Source organism: Neophocaena asiaeorientalis, unplaced genomic scaffold (genome assembly GCF_003031525.2).
Source record: "Neophocaena asiaeorientalis asiaeorientalis breed wild unplaced genomic scaffold, Neophocaena_asiaeorientalis_V1.1 scaffold357, whole genome shotgun sequence".
Classification (NCBI taxonomy): domain Eukaryota; kingdom Metazoa; phylum Chordata; class Mammalia; order Artiodactyla; family Phocoenidae; genus Neophocaena; species Neophocaena asiaeorientalis.
This window is the reverse complement of record NW_020173270.1, coordinates 131,687-145,589: the sequence shown is the minus strand read 5'-3', so window position 1 is coordinate 145,589 and position 13,903 is coordinate 131,687. Positions and strand designations below refer to the sequence as shown.

The following is a 13,903-nucleotide window of genomic DNA, read 5'->3' as shown; positions in this document are numbered from 1 at the left end:
AAAAGGGAGCAGCACCGGGGAGGGGCCGCCTCGGGGGCGGGACACAACCACTAAGGCTGGGCAGACCCCTGGAAAGTGGGGGGGCACCATCTGGGTGGGAGCACTCTGGAAACCCCACGGATGCAACGCTGGGGACGTTGCCCGCCCTTGGGAGCTGCTCTGTGAGAGTCCAGGCCCGGATGCCCTCCCTCCCAGCCCCTCGCGGGAAGCCCGTCACTCACTGCAGAGGCGTCTCGCCTGTGTGCGTGCGCCGGTGCACCTCCAGGTGGTTTTTCCTCTTAAAGGACTTGCCGCAGGTTTCACAGGTGAATTCACGGACACCTGGGGGAGACGCGGGGCTGAGCAGGCCGCCGTCGAGAGAGGGGTTTGTGGGGTCACTGCGGCATTGCCGAGACCCAGTAGTGCGCAAGGCCCCTGGGCGCAGGCAGACTAAAGCCCACATCCTCTGGGCGCGAATGCCGACTATAATAGCTAAGGCAGCTAGAACAAAGGACAGCTACGGCCCTGCAAGAGGCTCACAGGCTGCCCAGGAACGCGACTGGGCAGAGCAGGAATGCGTACTCGGATCCCTGAGGTACACAGGGTGCAAACTGCCAAGCTAAAGTGGGGCTGAATTTGACTCTAATGTTTCACGTATTGGGGTGATCTCACATAAAAATCCAAAGTTCCAGCCTCTCGAAAAATCTGAAGCCGTGCCCTCCTGCTGGGTATAGGCACCAGTGCTCCCCGTGAGGCCCGCACCCCGTGTCCTGGGTTAAGGAGGCGCCTGGAGCAGACGGAACAGAAATCCTGTCCCAAGTTCACTTCCCCACCCTGCCCACCTGGGGTGGCTCACTGTCCCCCCCCCTCAGTCCTGGAACTGAGTCCCACGTGAGAATTGCTCACGGAAGTGGGGAGGCCAAGGGCCAAGTTGGGGAAGAGACAGCCAACCCCTGCCCAGCTCCACATGACTTAGAATAGCAGATGTCCCTGGGACCCGTGTAGCGACAGCTGACTGACTACTTGGGAGGTGCCCAGTGGGCACTAAGTCAACCACTTTACTTCCACCGTCTCACACCAGCCCTTGTGGTGGACACAGAGGAGGCTCAGAGAGGGGCAGTCCGTGTCTGGGTTTCGCCCTGCCTGCCCCGGCCCCGGCCCCAGCTCCCAGGCCCAGGCCACCGTGCCTTTGGCTCAAGCTGCCAGCCCCTCCCCGGCCTGACCTGAGTGGATGATCATGTGCCGCCGAAGGTGGTTGGATAAATAGAACTTCTTGCCGCAGCCGGGGTGAGGGCACACCTTGGTCTTCCCTTTCCGATGCACAAGGTTGACGTGGTTCTGGGGGCAAGAGGGGCAGGAATGGGGCTGCGGGTGCCATGGGCCCGCCTCTGGAGCTCTCCCGGGTGGGGACAGATGAGGGCCAGCTAGGGCTGGCCTCCCTGGAAGAGGAAGAGGAGTGCCCTTGCCCTTGGGCAGGGACTCCCAGATCCGAGCCGGGGGCCAGGGGCACAACTGGGATCAAAGAGCAGCTTACTGAGCACCTACTCCAGCCAGGCTCTGGGCTGGGGCATCAGTCAGCCTTGTCAGAACCATGGGAAGGGGATCAGCCACGAGCCCAGTTTGTGGATGGGGAAACTAAGACTCTGGAGGCTTAGTGGTTTGGCCCGTGTCTCACAGGTGGGCAGTGGCAGGGCTAGGACCGGAGTCCAGGGCTGTCAGCCCCACAGTGGCACTTTGCATAGTGCTAAGCTGCCCCTAGCGCCTGGAGCAGGCAGCCCCCGAGTCATTCATTCTTTTGTTCTTTCATTCTTTAACTCACTAGCACAACTGCTCCAGCGCCCAGCACCAGGCCTGGCACCCGGCAGGTGCTCAACATGTGCTTAATGAAAACATGACTTGGCAAATTCAAAGTTCTCCTGGTGCCACATCCTGCGCCAGGAGTGGGGATGTGACGGGATCCTGTCTCTGCTCTCAGGGCACCCTGTCCAGACCTCAGAGGGCAAACGGCAGGTATGTCCTGGTAGTGCAGTGAGCCGGGGCTGGGGGGACTAGGGTGGGCTTCCTGGCGGAGGGGCGTCCTCAGCTGAGCTTGGAGAGGAAGCATCGTGAGCTGACAGGGTGGCTTGGGCAAAGGCAGGAAGAGTTCAGGCGGCGGGAAGAGGGGTAGTTTGTGGGGAGCCACCAGGACCAGGCAGGCCCCCGGGGTGTGCAGAGAGAGACCGTGCCTGGTTGAGGAGGCAGGATGGCTGGGGCTGGAGAGCAGGAGGGGAGGGCAGAGAGGTGACGGCTGCCTCTCTGTGTCTGAGGCCGAGATCAGCTGGGGCTGGGTGGGTGCGCGGCAGGCAGGCCAGTGGCACCTGGAGGGGCCGGGTGGGGCCCTCCACGAGCCGCACTGCCCAGACCCAGCGCGCAGGCAGCCCGACACAGAAGCAGTCCCACCCAGCCCACTTGGATGGCGGCCTCACCTGGAAGCTGCTGAGGGCCACGTAGACCTGGCTGCAGCCCTCGTAAGGGCAGTGGAACATCTCAAGCAGGCCATCAGCGTCCATCACCCGCGATCGCTTGCTTCGCCGCCTCCTGGAGGGGAAGGGCCCATGGGATCGGGGCTCTGACACCAGGAGGGCTGCGGGCCCGAGGGCCGCTCCTCGTCCCTCCTCTCCCCCGCCTGCCCAGGCACCCACTTCTCGGGCTCCTTGGGGATCTCATAGATGATGGCTGACATGTCGCTGCCGTCCAGCTCCTCCCCGTCTGCCTCTGCCTCGGGCTCTGTGCTCTCAGGCACCGTCGCAGCCAGCTCTGCCAGTTCTGGGGCCACCGGCTCCTCCTTTTCCTTCTTGAGCACGTGCAGGTCCTCCTTCTCTACGGGGATGGACACAGGGTGAGTGTCCGTGGGGACTAAGGCTGCTGAGGAGCTTCCTCTGGGGCCATTACTCGCCCTCCCCTTCCCAGGTCCCATCATGGCTCCCCCAACCCCCCAGACTGGCACGGCCCCCCAGACCTTTCTTGGTCTCAATGCCTGTCATGGCGTCAGGGTCCACGGTGCTGGGCTGGCTGCCCTCTGGCTCTGTCTGGGTGTAGGCGGCCACACCCTCCATCATTGTGCAGGGCACCTCATCACCCAGGCCCCCTCCGGGGGCACCGTTGCCTGCTGCCACGTTGAGGTGGATGCCCTCGGCTGTGAGGGCATCGTAGCCAGGGCCGGCAATGATGATCACCTGCGAACCGGGCACCATGCCTGGCATGGGACAGCTGGCCACCACCTCACCCAGTGCCTCCTGGGGCATGTTCTCAAAGAGGGTGCTAGGGCCCGGGCCCACTTGCACGGGCACCGGCACGCACACCACTGTCTCCAGGGCTTCAGGCCCGCTGCTGGCCGGGTTGGGGCACAGTGGGGTGCCCTGCTCAGCCAGGCTCTCCACGTGGTGGACATCGAAGGGGATGTGCATGCCCTCCTGTGTGATGAGCCCGCTGCTGCCCGCTGGGCTGGTGGGGGTAACTGCCGCCATCGCCACTGTCGCCTTGGCCTGCTGGCCCTCAGGGGGCTCCTCGGAGCCGGAGCTGGAGCTGGACGAGTCAGAGCTGCCGGCCACCAGGCCATTGCCCACTGTGGTGACAGAGGAGAGGGGACAGTTACGACAGTGGCGGCAGCAGCTGGTATTGCTTGAAGGCTCCCCAGGGGCTGAGCACTGTGACTCCCCTACCCCCATAAGAGCGGTCAGCTCGGTCCATATCCTCCACAGCCGGCCCTACTCCTTGAGATGCTCTCCTGACTCAGCCTCCAGACCCACACTCAGGCTCCTGGCTCCTCCCTGGTGGCCCCTGCTCAGCCTCTTCTGTTCTTATGAGCCTGGGAGGCTCTCACTGGGGCCTCTCCTCAGCGCTCCACTCATCCCAGGGTATCCACCGGGCTCATACCACTCTCATCCTTGACACCAGCTGGGTGTCCAACACTTCGATTCAGTTCTGACACTATCTGTCTGGAGACAGTGTCAGACCCTGAGGGTTAAAGAGCTCAGTCCCACAAGGCTGCCCCCACTTCAGATTTCAGTCACAAGTCCCGGGTCACCCATACTTCCGGCTATAAAGCAGAGGTCCCCCACAGCGCCCTCCTCAGCTTTGGTAATTTGCTAGAACAACTCACAAAACTCAAGAAAGTGCTCTACTTCTGATTACAGTTTTATTATAAAGGATACAACTCAGCAATGGCCGGATGAACAGATACACAAAGGAAGGTAATCGGTAGGGGGGCGGGGGGACGTTGGGGGTTGCCACGGAGCTGCCATGCTCTCTACAGACACGTTAATCTCCCAGCGCCTCAACGTGTCCACTGACCTGGAAGCTCTCGGATCACTGTTTAAGAGTTTTTATAGGGACTTCCCTGGCGGTCCAGTGGTTAAGACTCCATGCTCCCAAAACAGGGGGCACGGGTTCGATCCCTGGTCGGGGAACTAAGATCCTGCATGCCACACGGCGTGGCCAAAAAAATAAAAATAAAAAATAAATAAAAGAGTTTTTATAACCCAGTTTCTAGCCCCCATCTGCTCCTGGGGGCTGGGGGTGAGGCTGAGAGCTAACCCTGGGTTTGGCCTTTCTGGGGACCAGCCCCCATCGTAAAGCTATCTAGGGGCCCCTCCCTGAGTCACTTCATTAGACTCAGGTGTGTTCCCAAGGGGCCTCTTGCGAAAGGGGCTCATTACAAACACTGTTTACAAACTGAAGGTCTGTGGCAGCCCTGCCTCGGGCAAGTCTATTGGCGCCATTCTTCCAACAGCATTTGATCACTCTGGGTCACATTTTGGTAACTGTTGAAACTTTTTCATTATTATTATATTTGTTATGGTGACCTGTGATCAATGATCTTTGATGTTACTATTGCAAAAGGATTACCACTCACTGAAGGCTCAGATGATGGTGGCATTTTTTTAGCAATAGAGTATTTTTATTTATTTTTAAAAATTTTATTATCTATCTATCTATCTATCTATCTATCTATCTATCATTGGCCGAGCAGCATACTCAGCAGGCAGGATCTTAGTTCCCTGATCAGGGATTGAACCCATGCCCCCTGCAGTGGGAATGCAGAGTCCTAACCACTGGACAGCCAGGGAATTCCCCAGCAACAAAGTATTTTTAAATTAAGGAATGTACCTTTTTTTTCCCCACAATGCTACTGCACACTTAATAGACCACAGTATAGTGTAAACATAACTTTTATACGCACTGGGAAACCAAAAAGTTCGTGAGACTCCTTTTATTTCGATATTCACTTTATTGCGGTGGTCTGGAATCAAACCTGCAATATCGCCTAGGTCTGCCTGCATCTATTTTTATTATACCGTCACCACCCATACCCCAGTGTCTCCAGTGGACAGTTCTCGCCTGGACCTCCCGCGGAGCTGCAGCCCATCACGCCCCACTGCTCCCTCTGAGGGGTCTTACAGGCATCTCAGACTCTGGGCTCCAAATCTTCCCTCAGAGAAAGGCTGCATGGCTCACAGACATCCCCGTCTCAGCGGGCGGCAGCTCTGCCCCTTCCAGTTGCTCAGGCCAAAGTCCTGGGGCTCTCGTTGACTTCTCCCTTTCTCTCACACCCACTTCCAATCTGTCAGCAAAACCTGTTGGCGCTGCTTCCAAAATACATCCCCAGGCTGACGGCTTCTCCTACCTCCCCCGCACACCCTGGTCACGGCCCTGCCAGCCCTCTGCCAGGACCATGCAGTTCCTTCTTCTGGGTGCCCCCGCTCCCATCCTTGCCCACCCCCAAGTCTGTCCTCCCCTCACTGGCCAGGGGGAGCCTGTGAACACCTGCTCAGGTCACGTCCCTCTTTGACTGAGAATCTGCTCATCACTTCCTGTGGAAGAGATAGGCCAGCTGCTCACCAAACCCGTCTCTTCCTCCTGACACCTGGTGGACTACATGTCCCAGCATCCTTTGCCATTAGGTGTGCGATACAGCTGAGTCTCACCGGAATGTGGGGGGAAGTGAGCTGTGTTAGGTCACAGAAGCTGGGGTGCGTCTATCTCGGCAGCTGGTCTTACCTCAGTTAACGCCCTTCCCAACTCACTTGGCGTAGCAGCCAAAGCCCTCACCATGGCCACACAGCCTGAACGTGTGCCCTTGTCACCTCCTGTCCAGCCCCACTGACCTCCCTTCTGTGCCCAGGGACACTAGGCAGGTTTCTGCCTCAGGGCCTCTGCACTCGCTACTCTCTCTGCCTGAACCCTCTTTTCTCAGACACCTGCGTGGGCTCCCTCCTTCCCCTCCATCAGACCCTTCCTCAAATGGTATTTTTTCAGGGAGGCCTCTGACCACTTGGTCTCAAATAGCACCCTTTTCTCTCCTTTATTTTCCCCCCAATACTTACCGCCTTCCACTGCACTCTAGATTTTACTTGTTTATCTTGTTTACTGTCTGCTTCCCCTTTATACCGTAAACTCCACAAGGATGGGGGTCCCTGTGCACAGGCCCCAGTGCCCAGGTACACAGTGCTGCTTGGTACACATTGGGTGCATGTTTATAAAAATGAATGAACCCATGACCAAGGCTGTGATGAAGGCCAAGAGGGCTGGCATCTTACCCAGGTGTTTGGTGCTAATGTCTGCAAGCAGGGAGAAACTGGGGACAGGAAAAATGAATGACTGTCCCTTAAGTTACACACTCGTGACGCAGTTGGGGTATGCTGTCTGGGTACTACGTGTTCTACACTCCCAGAAGGTCACATGGAGAGTGCAGGCTCTGGAGCCTGACTGCCGGGGTGGGATCCTGGTGCCCACTCCTCCAGCTGTGTGAAGGGGCGGTGCCTTATAACCTCTCTGGGCCTGGGGATAACTTGGTACCTACTCACGGGGTGTTTGGGGGTATTTAATGAGTAAACAGGACAGTAGAACGTACAGTAAGCACCCTATCAGTGTTTCCCATTATCGTTATTATCCTAACACCCCATCCCTGACTCAGCCCTGGGGCAGCAGCAGGGGCGGGGTAGGGGGATCGCCCCTCCTTCTAACACCCTGTAATCTGCAGGGTGGATTGAGCCCCGTGGCTCTGCTATGAAGGAGGGGGCAGTTGCCTAGTGAGCTGGGGGCACGGCCAGGGCCTGTGCGTGGATCCCCAATTACAATGTCCAGCTGTTAAGCCGACACTGGACTTCTTGCCAGTTGATAATGACATTAATGACAGAATTGGCAGGGCACCCACCGGCCTCCCACAGTCCTGGTGCGAGGTCTTCTTACTGATGGCGAGGTGGCAGGGCCGCCCTCGGCAGAGAGCTGATAAGGGTGCTGCTGAGGGACCAGGCTGGGACAGGGACACAGCCACTCCCTCACAGAACCCCCCACCCCCGCCCGCCAGTGCCCAAAGCAGATCTGGCTAATTGATCCCAGCATTCATTCCTGAGAGCCCAGATCCAGAGGGCACTGGTATCAGAGTTGGGTTGGGCTGTCAGGGGACTCCTCTGGGTGCCATCCCCATCCCAGCCAGACCCAGTGCCAGATGGGCCAGTCACATTACTCCCAGGGCCTTGGTTTCCTCGACTGCTAATGACAGGGCTGTCATTAGGCTGCGGAGGACTCAGGGTGGTTTGGGGCAGGGCCTGGAGTCGGGAGGACAAGACGGCCGGGGGGCTGGCTGCACACTGGGAGCCTGGCTGACACACAGCGGGACAGCCGTTGGCTGGGGTGCCCACCTGGAACACCTCTCGCCCACGGCTTCCCCTCGGCCAGCTGGGATGCCACCTGCTCAGAGATGCCTGCCAGCGCGGGCTCAGCCCTGGTAACTGACCCCACCCTCAGCTCCGGCAGGGTGCCTGGCAGAGGGCCCCATGCTCCCCCTGATGCCAAGCCCCCGAGGCAGGCGGGCAGCCCCTTACCACCCATGGCATCTCCTCTGCTCCCCTACCAGGGCCAATTGGACCTTCATAAATGAGTCCCCCCCAGTCCTGAGAAGGACTCCAGCTCACATGTGTGTGTGACCAATGTGGGATGGCAGGGGAGGGGCTGGGCAGTGAGAGATGGGGAGGGTGGGGCCGTGGTGTGGAGGAGACAGAAAGGGATGAAAATGGGAGTGAGAGAGTGAGATGGAGGAGAGACAGTGGGAAGAAGAGAGAAAACGAAAGGAGATGCGAGAGAGAGACAGAGAGAGAGAGAGAGGATGAAACACAGAAAGGTGAAAGGGGAGGATCAGGAACAAGAGAAAACTCAAGAGCAGAGAACGGGGTGTAGGGAGGAGAACAGGCTAGAGGGCGGGAAAGAGGGTGAGGCTGCGAGAGACAGTGCAGAGCCTGAGAGAGAGCCGGAGAATGTAAAGGAGAACAAAGAGGCCAGGAGAGGCCCAGCACCTGCCTGTCCCTCCAGCCGCTGAGCCAGGTTCCTGGACCTCAGCCCTGCCTGCGACTGACCTCAGGCCCAGATGAGCAAACTGCGCCGTACCTTGGCTGTCCCTCCGCAAAATGGGGACCAGCTCTTGGGCTCTGCAAGGACTCAAAGACTGCAAGGCCATCCAGAGCCAGGGCCATGTCAGCTGCTGTGAGGTCCGCGACGCTGGCCTGAGGCTGGCAGGGCCCATGAGGGGCTGTAGAGCCCCAAACACTGGAGGCCACCGGGAGCCCTCCCCTCGCAGACCCACCTTTGTCACTCTCAGGGTCTGAGTCGCTGAGCGGCTTCAGGGGCGAGTGCAGGTCTTGGAAGTAGCGGTGCCCAGCCTCGCACTGCCACACAGCCGTGGTGTACAGGCCAAAGGTGGGGTCCAGCTCGGCGAGGTGTGGCTCATAGGGGCAGCGGTGCTTGTGGTCCTCGTACCAGATCACCACGTTCTTCAGGCAGTTTACGTTGCGTCGCCGCCCTGCGCACGTGGGGCACGGGCAGGCATGAGGGGCACGGCTCACCCCTACCACCCTCTCTGGGCAGCACGGCCCCCAGAACCACATGGGTCTTATAGCTCTGGGGGTTGAGACACCCTCCTGAGTATTATCCAGGCCTGTCCCCAGTTTACAGATGAAGAAACTGAGGCTCAGAGATGTGAGACCTGCCCCAGAGACAACAGAGACTGGCAGGGAATGTCCTCATTGTTTGAGTCAAGTCATATACATAATAAAGCCTGGTGTATGGCAGGTGCTCACACGACTGCCAGCCGTTAGTTACAGTTATAAGCGTCCTCATCAACTCAGCGTCTCCGGCCCGCACCAGCTCAGTCCCTCGGCCCTAGTCTCCCAGCTCTCACCCTTGCCCCCGGCAGCTGACAGAGGGCGTCTCTGAACACTTGAGTCAGGCCACATCCCTTCTCTACTCAAAATCCACCAGGGCAGACTTCCCTGGTGGCGCAGTGGTTAAGACTCTGCCTGCCAATGTGGGGGACACGGGTTTGAGCCCTGGTCCGGGAAGATCCCACGTGCCGCAGAGCAACTAAGCCCACGAGCCACAAATACTGAGCCTGCGCACCACAACTACTGAAGCCGTGCGCCTAGAGCCCGTTGCTCTGCAACAAGAGAAGCCACTGCAATGAGAAGCCCGTGCACAGCAAGGAAGAGTAGCCCCCGCTCGCCACAACTAGAGAAAGCCCGCATGCAGCAACGAAGACCCAATGCAGCCAAAATAAAAACTCCACTAGGGCTCCCACCTCAATGGGGGTAAGAGCCAAAGTCCTCCCTGAGGTTCACCAGGCCCTGTGTGTTCTGCCCTGTCACCTCCTGCTGCTGCTGCCCTGGATCACTCCACTCGAGTCTCAGGGCCTCCTCCCTGTTCCTAAACTAGGCAAGTATGGCCCTGCCTCAGGACCTCTGCAAGGGCTGTGCCCTCTTCCTCTAGACACCTGCCTTGCCCCTCGCCCTTCACTCAGCTCTGAAGGTGTGCCCCTGACCTTCCGGGCTGGGAGATGACGGGGCCGGGGGGACCAAGGACACACGTCTCGGCCTGGGGGTCTCAGTCTTAGCTCGGCTTCTGCCTCTGAGCACCATGATAAGTAGAGGGGCTCACTGCCATCAGACCACCGTCCCTGGACCACCGGCCCTCACCCTGCTGGACATGGCCTGGGACCCACAGCCCAGGGCTCAGGGGTCGTGCTCAGGGGGTGGGAATACGCACTCCAGCCTCTGCTCCGACTGCCCACGCCCGGCTCCCCTTGAGCCTGGCACACCACATGCCCTTTAGGCCTGGGCACAAGCTGTTCCCTCTGCTCTGCCTGGCTCTTCCCCGGCTGACTCCCACGCACCGGGCAGGAGAGCAGAGGAGCAAAGGGGACCCCTCGGGAGACACATGGTCCTGGGTTTGCAGTTTGGCCTGGCCACTTTCTGGCTGTGCAGCCTGGGGCAGTGACTCAGCCTTTCTGTGTCAGATGGGGATGATGAGAGCACCCCCGGTGGGCATAGCACAGGTTCGGGGCCCCTCCAACCCTTCCTATCCCATCCCCACCCCCGACCCAGGCTGGGTCAGACCCCTCCTCTGGGACCCCCCATGCTCTACTTCCCCACCACAGCCCTGCTCAGCCTGTCCCCTGTCTTTCCTATGAGACTGCGGGCTCTGGGAGGGCAGGGCTGGGTCTGTCCCGGACTGCACGGCTCCTGGCACACGTGGACCCTCCACAAGCGGTCCCTGAGGGAGGGAGGGAACCAACCACAAAGCAACTTACTCCCAACGCCACCTCCACCCTGGTTGCAGCCCCACTTACTTTTCTTCCGCTTTGGCTTTTTGGGGACTTGCTCCCAAGGCTTCCTGTAACAGAGAGAGGGGGCAGTGGGGAGTGAGCTTGGGGCCTGATGGATGATGAGATGCCAATCCTGCTGGGGTAGAATGTGGGCTTCCGCTTCCCGGGCCAGGTCTACTTCCCTTGCCCCTTCACTTGGGCTCTCCTGCACCAACAGCAGCCCTGGCAGGGGTCTACTATCATCAATCACCTCACGGAGTGGGAAACTGAGGGTCCAGGGTCCCGTGGCTGGGAGTGGATTATCAAGAGGGAGCTTATTCGGGGAGCCTGACCTAATCAGGGGAGCCTTTAAAAGGGCCCTGCTGAAGTCAGAGACTGGGAGCTGAGAGCATGAGGGGGCCTGTGAGGGACCAGGACCTGAGAACGACCTTGTGGAGCTGAGAGCAGTCCCAGCTGATGGTCAGCAAGACCGCAGGGACCCCAGCCGTATAGCCCGGAGGAAATGGATTCTGCCAATGCTCTGAACAGGTCTAGAAGCAGATCTTTCCCTGGGCGAGCTTCTAGGTGACGTTGTGGCGTGCTGATACCTTGATTTCAGCCTCCTGAGACCCTGACCTGAGGAGCCAGCTAAAATGTGCCAGATTCCTGACCTGCAGAAATGTGAGATGATAAATCTGTGGGGTTTTAAAGCCACTAAGTCTGTGGTCATTTGTTACCCAGTAGAACAGTCATGGAGTTGACTTTGGACTACCCCCTCCAAGGACCTGCAGATCCTGGTCCTGAGGCTGACCCAGAGCCCTCGGGAGTTGGTTGGGCCCTAACTGCCTGCTCTATGAGGGTCCTGACCCTGCAGCCAGCTCAGGCCCAAAGGCCACGCCATCATGTCTGCCTACCTCTAGGGCCTTCCGCGCTCTGCCTGGGTCCCAATACCCTGACTGTGTGTCCCAGTGAGCCATGGCCTTGGGGAGCCATGGCAGGGGCAGACCCTAAGGCCAGGGGCCCCCATGGCCTCCCACACCAGGATGGCCAGCAGATCTGCCAAGCAGGTTCCTGACCCTACATGACACACTCAGCTGTGACCCAGCACAGGCTCCAGGCAGGTGCTTTGGAGCCATCTCTCCTGGACCTGCTAGGGCCTCCCTTTGCCTTCCTGCCACCATGCTTCAGGGTCTGCCCACCTGACTCAGACTGCTTCCCTGCTCTTCCTCTTCTAAACCACAGCAGCAGGCTCTGTGACCCTGGGTGAGTAACCCTGCCTCCCTGTGCCTCAGTTTCCCCATGTGTAGTGTGGGCTCAAAACAGTACCTTCCTCATGGGGTTGGCGTGGGGTCATATGCATTATAAAGAGCCTGGTAATTAAAAATCACTCAGCAAATGGTAACGATGACCATTATGATTCTCAGTATTATCACAGAGCCAGGCACTGGAACACGGGTCTCCTCGCTGTGGCTGGGGCCACGCTCTTGCCACCAATGTCCTGACAACCAGTCCAGGGTCTCTCCTCAGCTCCACCGCCCACCCTAAGTGACTCTTGTCCAGCCTGATAGCAATCCTCAGCCCCAACACCCCATGTCTAGCCCAGGACAGCTCCTTGGGGCTCCTGCCCAGGCTCTGCCCTCTGCCCAGGAATCCATGTCCCCTTGTACCATCCCGGGAGCCTCTATCCCCTCCCAAGGCTCCACCTCCCCTCCAAGGGGCCAGGCTGGCTGCCTAGATCCTCACCCAAACCCAAATCCAAACACCCATGACCACCTCCACCCATTCATAGCCTCGCCACGGCTGGGGTGCGGGGAATGCCACATCGCGGTGGAGACAGACTTGGCGTCAGTCAGATCCGAGTTCAAGTCTTATCTCTGCTACTGACTGGCTGTGTGACCTCAAGCAGGATTGGTCCCCTCTAGGCCTCAGTTTTCCCATCTGTGAAGTGGGGGTAACTGCAGTGCCTCCCACACAGAACTGCCATGCAGTTTGAAGGAATAAATATCCCTTAGTGTATTTTCCTGACTACTCATGTGCCCCGGGGTCAGGTTTTGCCACACACTGCCTGGGTTGTCTCAGTGCCCCTGCCCCAGTCCTGCACAGCTCCCACACACCTCCAGCTCAGCCAGACAAGCTTCTGTAAATACCACTTTCAGCTTCGGAACCTCCAGGGGCTCCCTCTGGTCAGTGGTTCTCAACTCCAGCTGTACATCAAGTCTCCCTGGAAGCTCTTCAGAAAAAAATACAGGGTCTGCAACTCCACCCAGACTAACTGAATCAGAAACTCTAATAGCTGGGACTCTGGCTTGAAGTTTTATAAGCTCCCAGCATTTCCTGCCCTGCTCTTGGGCATATAAACCAGCCTGCCACCCTGGGGAGGGGGTGGGTACAATTCAGCAGGTTCTGGTTGATTCTTGGCCCTCAGAATCTCCCCTGAGAGAAGCATGTGAATGTGTACAAGTGAAAACCAGGGCAGAACAAGGGTTTTGTCGCAGCACTGTTTGTGACAGGAAACAAACATCATCATAACAGCTAATATCCGGACTGCTCACTATGTGCCTGGCACCGTTCGAGGCGCTCTGCTGTATTTTAACTCATTTAATCATCACATCAACCTATAAGGCAAGAAGAGAAAAATTCCTTCCATACTGCTCATTCTCGAGATTCAGATAATGCAAAGGCCTCTGCCCTCCACCTGAGCAGCTAACTCGGGGTTTCCTCTTCACCTGAGTCTCCCTGGGCAGAGGTGTTCCCCAAGAGCCAAGAGATTTAGGGGAGTGAGATCTGGATTGTGAGGGGTGCTCTGGGAGTGTGGGGCCTCCCCAGTGGCCCCATTCCAGTGTGGGAATGGGGCCACACGCAGTCCCAGGTGGGTCACCGGAACCTCATGAGGGGTAAGGCTGGGTGGCCCGGGGTGTCCAGTCACAGCCCCAGGCTACATTGTGGGAGTTTTAGGGAATGAGGCACGTGAGACGCCTGGGACCAGCAGGGACCTCGGGCCCCTCAGGCCTCAGGAGGCGGGGCCGCCCTTCCAGGGACGGGGCCGTTAGAATGCTCGGAGGTGGGGCCCGTACCAGGATTGGGCAGCCAAAGCTCTAGGGGGCAGGGCCAAGCGCCCAGGAGGCGGGTCGAGAGGCTGGGCGTATCCTAAGATTGGGCAGTCGGAGCGAAGGAAGGCGGGGCCGCGAGCCAGGCGCGTCCCAGGACCAGCAGTCAGAGACCCAGACCGGCAGTCGGGGCGCTGGGCGGGGTTCACAGGTGCCAGGGGCGGGGCCCTGGGGGCGGAGGGGGCGGGGCCAGGCCCAGCGGGGG

General features: G+C 58.9%; 1 protein-coding gene across 1 annotated transcript in view; it reads right to left on the bottom strand.

Moving 5' to 3' along the window:
• ZNF653 (zinc finger protein 653) overlaps positions 1-13,903 on the bottom strand; it is a 15,193-nt gene that overhangs the window by 1,061 nt on the left and 229 nt on the right. The window contains exons 2-9 of the mRNA XM_024745998.1: positions 13,666-13,866; positions 10,637-10,680; positions 8,600-8,815; positions 2,978-3,583; positions 2,661-2,838; positions 2,445-2,556; positions 1,203-1,317; positions 221-321 (exon numbers count right to left, since the gene is read on the bottom strand). Of these exons, the coding sequence (XP_024601766.1) occupies positions 221-321; positions 1,203-1,317; positions 2,445-2,556; positions 2,661-2,838; positions 2,978-3,583; positions 8,600-8,815; positions 10,637-10,680; positions 13,666-13,866 (1,573 nt within the window). The remainder of the gene's footprint in view (positions 1-220; positions 322-1,202; positions 1,318-2,444; positions 2,557-2,660; positions 2,839-2,977; positions 3,584-8,599; positions 8,816-10,636; positions 10,681-13,665; positions 13,867-13,903) is intronic.